A 7,411-nucleotide genomic window follows, 5' to 3' on the forward strand; every position below is an offset into this window, starting at 1 on the left:
AATGTAAGGGTCAAGGAAATTATTGTTACTCCGTATCTGATGCAGCGTAAAAAAAACACAGCATAAAGTGTAAGTGCCCACTCATCAGAAACACAAGGGATTCCGCAGTTGCTGGGAATCTTGAGCAAAGTACACAAAACCCTGGAGGAACTCAGCAGATCGGGCAGATTCTATCATCATCGTCGTGTGCCATGTCGTATAACGTGGGCGATCATGGTCTTATCTATGACCATGATTGTTCTTGGCAATTATTTTTACATAAGTGGTTTGTCACTGCCTTCTTCTGGGGCCACCCGTCTTCTGCCAAGACGGGTGACCCCAGCCATTATCAATTCTCTTCAGAGATTGTCTACCTGGCGTCATAACCAGGACTTGTGATGTGCATCGGTTGCTCATACCACCAGCTCCCCCGGTTTCATGTCACCCTGATCGGGGGTCTAAGCAGGTGCTACACCTTGCCCAAGGGTGACCTGAAGGCGAGCGGAGGAAAGGGGTGTCTTACACCACCTTTGGTTGAGTCGTATCTCCACCCCGCAGAATCTGTGCAGGGGAATAAGCAGCTGATGTTGCCGGCGAAGACCCTTCACATTGGTGCGTTCTGTAGCTTCCCTCAGTTGGACATTAAACGATCGTTTGACGTTATTTCAAAGGGAAGGTATATCGCCGGTGCGAAACTTACCGTACAATCAGCATCGCCAACCAGATTTTTTCCTAGATCATGGACTTGAAACTTTATTGTCTCTCTCACTACGCTTACTGACTGACCCGCTGACTATGTCTCTAACTATAAATACAGATTATTAATGCATTATCACATTCCCAAATCCTATATTACAAAATTTGTGGTTAATAGCTTGGGATGTCCAACGCATAAATCCAGTGGACTGGGTGGACCCAGGCGGACAAGAAGCGGTGTGGCCGGGGATGGAACCTCGACGCTTAAGGCGGTCAGTGTGTGGTTGAAAACCCGATCCTCCGGTCCAACAGGAGGGAGAGGACAGGTCGGAATCCTGTTTAGCTGGCGCTCTTTGTCAATCCTTTCTTTTGCTTTGCGTCATTATTTATGCAAACATAAAAACTGCGGTCAACGCCACGGGAAAAAAGGCTTGCAATAAGACCTCTGGTGCACGAAGAGTTAAGAAACTAGAAACCTTGTTTGCGCAACAATCAGTAAAGATCTGAGCCGCGCCAAAATGTCTAGACTACCACATGATTGCAGACAGCCAATGGCTGGGATGTAACCTAGGAGGCCCAGTGTGTTGTAAAGAGAGAGAGTGAGAGAGAGAAAATCTGCACAGTGCAGTCTAACTGTCCGTACAGGGTGCATGAACGGACCCACAGATTTCTACTCTACCACTCTACTTGTGTCCAATTTTTTTAAAAAAACTTGGGATTATTGCATACATCTGTAACTAGCACGTTGCACCGGTGGTCTGCGGTGTGCATTACTTGGAAAGAATCGAAATTACTCCAAGATCTCGCTTGCAAATTATTTGGATCTATTACAGAGGAGGCAAAAAAGAGCATTTGAAGACTGCGGCTTGAACGAAGAGAAAGCGAGAGGTGTTTTGTTTCTGAGGGAGGGGAACGGGGCAGTGCATTGAACAAGGAATTGCAAATCTCACGGAGGAAAATTGTTAAATATAAATTTCTGCCCTTCGTGCATTGCGTTTGTGGATGTGATAGTTTGTTGCAATTATTTTTTTTTGCATTGGTTGCTGTTGGAGTGTTTTTTTTACCCCAGTACCCTTTGCACAGTGCCCTTTTACAGCCGAATGTTGCAGATTGGTAAACTGTGTAGGTGTAATCTGGTCCCGGAGCTGCCTGGCTGTGCTGGCGCACGGCTCTCTCCCCGGCTTGATGCCGTCTGATCTCCCTTTTTAAAAGATCCCCTTCCCTCTCTCCCCCTCCCACCCCCCCTCCAAAGAAAAGACGAGAGCGTTAGAGGGGGGAAGAGGAAAAAAAAAGGACAAGGTTGCATTCTGAAGCTGCGGGGTTATAAATTGCACTCCCCGGCTATCGCGATCATAATCGTCGCATGTTCAGATCTAAACGCTCGGGCCTTGTACGGCGACTTTGGCGAAGCCGGGTAACGGGGAGCAATGGGCAGGAGACGGAGGATTGGAGCGACCCGGCCGGATCGCTAAATGAGCTCAAGTCGGTAACGCACTCGCTGCTGAAGAGGCTGAAGGAGAAGCCCCTGGAGCTGCTGTCTCAGGCGGTGGAAAGCAAAGGGGGGCTGCACACCGCTTGCGTCCTGATGGCTAGGAACGAAGTCAGGGTCGGCAAGCAGACCCTGGCCCCCCAGCTGCTGCTGTGCAGACTTTTCAGGTGGCCTGACCTCAAGCAGCTCTTCGAACTCAAGAGGCTTTATCCCTGCGAGGCTTTTAACAGGAGTGCGGACCACGCTACTGTATGCTGCAACCCCTATCATTTCAGCCGGCTCTATGGCCCAGGTGAACTTTTTTCTCTTTCTTCACCCCTCCACCTCCCCTTCCAGTTTGAAATCCCCCCCCCTCGAGATCCATCGCCTTAATGTATTTGCATTCGTATTAAGCTCCCCCCTGTTCAAATGGCAGAGGGCCGTGTGTGGCTGGGTGACTCGCTAGCCACGGGGGTTTCAGAATTTTCTTTTTCGGCCATGCACACACTTGCAGTTTAAAGAACCACAAAGCCCCTCCGGGGTTACGAGTAAAAAAAGGGCTCTCATCTGAACCCCAAGAACCAGGTTTGGGGAGGTCACGTGTTCGCCTCGCTACCTGGGAGCTCAATATTTATTTTGAGCACATGGGTTTAATCTCAGCCAGCCCGCCACGAATGTCACATTTTTTTTTGGAAACGATTCCGAGCCTGAAGTTCAGTGTAAATTAAGGGTCAGTACATTAAACACCCCCTCCCCGAATCAATTATAAAATATGCCAACAGCCAGTCTCAAGGTTTATTCAGGATTCAAGACTGTTTGTCATCTCCAGTACACAAGTGTAAAGGAGAACGGAATAATTGAACTCTCTTTTCCAAAGTTCACTCGTATCATTTTGTGGAACCTAAATTTGCAATGTTTTTTTTAAAGTCAGGAATTGTGCAGCGTATTCGCAATGTGCACTTTCTTCTGGAATGTGCATTTAGAAATAGATTTGGCGTGAATCATTTAAATAGCAAAAATAAATGCAAATTTATCAAGTCGATAGGCCTGGCTATACTTCATTCATGAGAGCCGTAGCTTTCATTCATTAGGGGATGAATTTTTTCAAGCCATTTGTAAATTGGTTGTCTGTCTCACTCATTCATAAGGTTTCGACAAATATATCCCAGACAGATAATGACAGGGCCGGCGAACAGGTGAAATCTGATGTCCTTGGGTCTAGATTAGTGGGGTTCTGGGAGGAGGGGGGGGCGAAGGAGAAAGATAATTCTACGCTCGGCAATCTAATCACTCTGAAGTGATTGAAATGAAACGGGGTGTGCGGCCCCAGGCGTTTTAATGCACTTTTTTTTGTGATTTTTTTTCCTCTTCCCCACAAGCAACATTAAGACTGGAACCATGAAACTGTCAACAGCATGTCTCAATAAATAAATGTTTTTAAAAAATGTCCCAGCAGACGGGATCTGGTGGGCTACCTAATTTAATCTGTGTCAGCGCCTCGTGAGGACGAGGCGTTGGGTTTGTCGAGGTTTTCACAACACTGGATTAGAGTTCGGTTTGTGTTTCAAACTTCTGCAAATATGGCAAGTGATTTTATTTTGGATACCCCAGTATACAACAACCGGAATGAAATTTGATCTGATTTAAGTATATTTGCATAGTTTAGAATTTAATTGCAGATATTTTCATTGTTTGGGTCACGGTCATACAGAAGGAACTTTAGAACTCATCCCTTCAAAATTTAATTTGTCATATTAATGTTCACAATGCAAGTTTCCATAATTGTAATGAACTGACGGGTGCTCTCTGCAATTCTCGAGGACATAAGGGTTTGGAGTAACTGGGTTTTACGGTTTTATATATAGTAGTATACCAGCTAATCTGAGTTTTGCCTCTTCATTATTGTACCTTTATTGAACGCCAGACTCCATAGCTGACAGAAGGCATGTGGACGGGGGTGGGTGGGGGGGGGAGGACAAATTAAAAAAAAATCTAAGTGTATGTCTCACCTTGTGAAACACCTTGGAATGCTAGTTGGCCTACTGATGTTCCTGGGAAAATTCATGGTGAAAATTTATTTAAAAAATCACGAGTATGTTACATTTTGGCCCAATATAAAGGAACCTGTGTCTCCTTTTATGTAAAAAAACTGCCTTGTCTCAAGTTCCGTTGAGTTTTTACAAATGGCTGAGTTACTGGTGCGTGACGCGACAACTTTTTAATGTCACCGATGCAAGGTATCAGTCTTATTAGAAGAATCTGCCAGTGTTGAGGTCTTTCCCTCGCCCCACATTTTATTTTAATGGGAAAAAGTAGATCATTTGGATGGCAGGTTTTTCTTGCTTTCTCCCGAGATCCGGTTGGAGAGAGGTTGTTGATCCCAAGCAGTTTGGGAAGGCTGGCGAGTCTCCTTTCACCTGGCCGCGCCCTTTCACGTGGTGCTCACAGAAACTCCCTTTTCTGGATCTCCCGATCCTGCCAAACGGTTCGTTTGAAACTCCCAGTTGCACAGAGTGCTCCAAAATTCCAGCGAACGTGACTGAAAGATTTTGTCTCTCTCTTTCCTCTCCCCTCTCTCTTTGTGGGAGGAGATTAAATCTGGAATCATCCCTTTGAAATGAGATCGATTTCAACTCGTGTTTTTTTTCTCCCCCCCCCCCCCAAGAAGTTCGAAAGCTATTTAGGTGAAGGAGTGGCGGTAATATGCAGTTTGCATATGCCTGGCGCCAGCCTGGCTCCTGGTTCATCTGACGACTGAATCTGGGCAATTACTGCACGCTCCCTCTCTCCACATTTAAACAGGATTTTTTTCCCCTCTCTCTTTACTTTTTTTCTTTCTGTTAATTCCCATGTCCTCATTTTCAGATTCTCCACCTCCTCCTTACTCCAGATTCTCTCCGAGCGACGAGGAAAAGCCATTGGGTACGTTTTTGTTTATAAAATTATAACTTTGCGGAAAGTCAATGTAAAGTTTTCAAGGAAGTGGTTGTAACACTGAAGCCAGTATCACTGCAGGGATATGCGAATCTCTAATGAGTATTACGATGTTTTTCTAGCTAAATATTTTAAATATCTTGTGTGAAGTTAAGGATTTGTCAATGGGCACCTGCCGTATCAGAACCAGTGGTTTTGGGAAGGTTGTTGGATTTACAAAGATTCTGTTTTCATTTGTTTTTGTAACAAGGGTTTTGTTATAGCAGTGATTTTTCTTGGAAGGATTTTAACTGGAATTAAGCAGAGCAGCTATGCATTGCTCAGTTGAACTGGCCCTTTACCCTGACGGAGAGGAAGGCTGTGGCTATCAGGACAGCTCGTGAGTTAGTTTGGTGGCCAAACTCCGAAGCTTCAGCGAGGCTGGCTGTGGTTACGAGTGTGTACTACTGGGCTTGCAAGCACTCAACTTAGCTTCAGTTTGGCCTAGATTAAACTCTCCTTCTGTTCCATAGTGAAAGTATTTCCCAATTTGAATGATGTTTAAATAATTTGTGCGGGAAAAAAAGAACTTTTAACGGTCATTTAATAAAACATACAGAAGTACTGCTCATAATACAGGGACGTTTCCCCTGATGTATTCAGATGCCCATGAATTGGATGAGTGAGGAACTGAAGACTGAGCCTTTCAGAGGTTCCCAGCCTGGGTCCCACAGACCCCTCGGTTACTAGTGGCAGTCTATGGCATAAAAAAATGTTTGGAGCCCCTAGTTGGAACAGTGCAGCACAATACAGGTCCTTTGGCCCCAATCTTGTGCCGTCCCTTTAATCTACTCTTAAGATTGATCTAACTCTTCTCTCTCACATCGCCTTCCACTTTACCACATATAAACAACACAGGCCCTTCAGGCCACAATATTGTGCTGTCCTATTAACCTACTCCAAGATCAATTTAACCCTTCGCTCTCACACAGCACCCCATTTTTCTATCATCCACATGCCTATCTAAGAGTTTCTTAAATGTCCCTGATGTATCTTTCTAGCAGTGGGCTCTGTGCATACTGCCCTCTCTGTAAAAATAAAATCCCCTCTTTAAACTGTCCAATCACCTTAAAAATCTGCCCCCTGGTATTATCCATTTCTGCCCTGGGAAGAAGTTTTTGGCTGGCCACTGAATCTGTGCCTCTTGACAGCCTGTACACCTCTGTACAGTCACCTCTCATTCTTCTTCACTCCACAGAGTAAAGTCCCATCTCATTCAACCTAGTCTCAGAAGACTTTCGTTTCTTTCGTTGGAAGTTTTATGGATTTCTCCACCTACCAATAACATCTAAAACCTTGTGAATATTATAAGATGTATGTCCAGTGTTGGGCCGGAGATACAACCCTACCAAAGGAGGTGTAAGGCACTCCTTCTCTCTGCTAGCCTGCAGGTCACCCTTGGACAAGGTGTAGCACCTGCTTAGTAACCCCCCCCTTCCCCTTTCAGGGCCACGTAAAGCCATGGGAGCAGGTGGTGGATGGTCATATGAGCAGCCGGTGCACATCACAAGCCCTGGTTATGTGACCACTGATGCCAGGCAGACAATCTCTGAAGAATATTGATAATGGCTGGGGGGGGTGGGGGTCACCCATCTTGTAAAGGCACTGCCCGGAAGAAGGCAATGATAATGTATCTGCAGGCCCACTGAAATTGTAATATGGTTGAGTAAGCCTGTTTCTCTACAACATTGTGGGTTTGAAGAAGGGTAGTATTGCAAAAGATTTGCCCTTTGAGGCTGGCCAGGGGGGCTGCATAATCTAACAGGCATTTTAATTGGTGCACCCATAAAATCCTGTAATTCTTATTTCCTCAGAATGTACAGTGTCCTACACTGAAACAGAAGCCACCAATTCTCCAAACATCACACCTGGAGATTTCTCAGGTAAGCTGTCTTCTATTTTGTCAATGTAGTGTGCAAATTGTTGGGAAACCTGCATTAGATTGGTACAGTCAGCAATATAGTAAGTATTGTGCACAGTTTTATTTTTAAATGGTTTGGTAGTTCCTTCTGAGAACATTCATGAGGTTTTACCTGGTATGCGATGGACTGATTGCTTTTGAACATCCAATGCCAGTCTGCTTTGATGCTGCGTGGAGTCACTTGAATCCTCGTCATGTTGTGTTGCTTTGTGGTGAATTTACTGTTTTGTGCTTGAAGGACTGGTTGCATTGGAGAGCCTTGTCCTCATGAAACTCCTGTGGTTGTGCGTTAATCCAGTGCATCGCAGCATATTGCCGCCATCCTGGGTTGGTTCGCGTGCCGGAGGCTGACTTGTACCAGTTCTCTGGGTGGC

General features: G+C 45.4%; 1 protein-coding gene across 1 annotated transcript in view; it reads left to right on the forward strand.

Annotated features, from left to right (window-relative positions):
* Window positions 1–1,263: 1,263 nt before the first annotated feature.
* smad6b (SMAD family member 6b) overlaps window positions 1,264–7,411 on the forward strand; it is a 79,837-nt gene continuing 73,689 nt past the window's right edge. The window contains exons 1-3 of the mRNA XM_072278026.1: window positions 1,264–2,456; window positions 5,009–5,065; window positions 6,931–6,999. Of these exons, the coding sequence (XP_072134127.1) occupies window positions 2,039–2,456; window positions 5,009–5,065; window positions 6,931–6,999 (544 nt within the window). The 5' untranslated portion in view covers window positions 1,264–2,038. The remainder of the gene's footprint in view (window positions 2,457–5,008; window positions 5,066–6,930; window positions 7,000–7,411) is intronic.

The sequence above is a fragment of the Mobula birostris genome, chromosome 14 (assembly GCF_030028105.1).
Source record: "Mobula birostris isolate sMobBir1 chromosome 14, sMobBir1.hap1, whole genome shotgun sequence".
Classification (NCBI taxonomy): Eukaryota; Metazoa; Chordata; class Chondrichthyes; order Myliobatiformes; family Myliobatidae; genus Mobula; species Mobula birostris.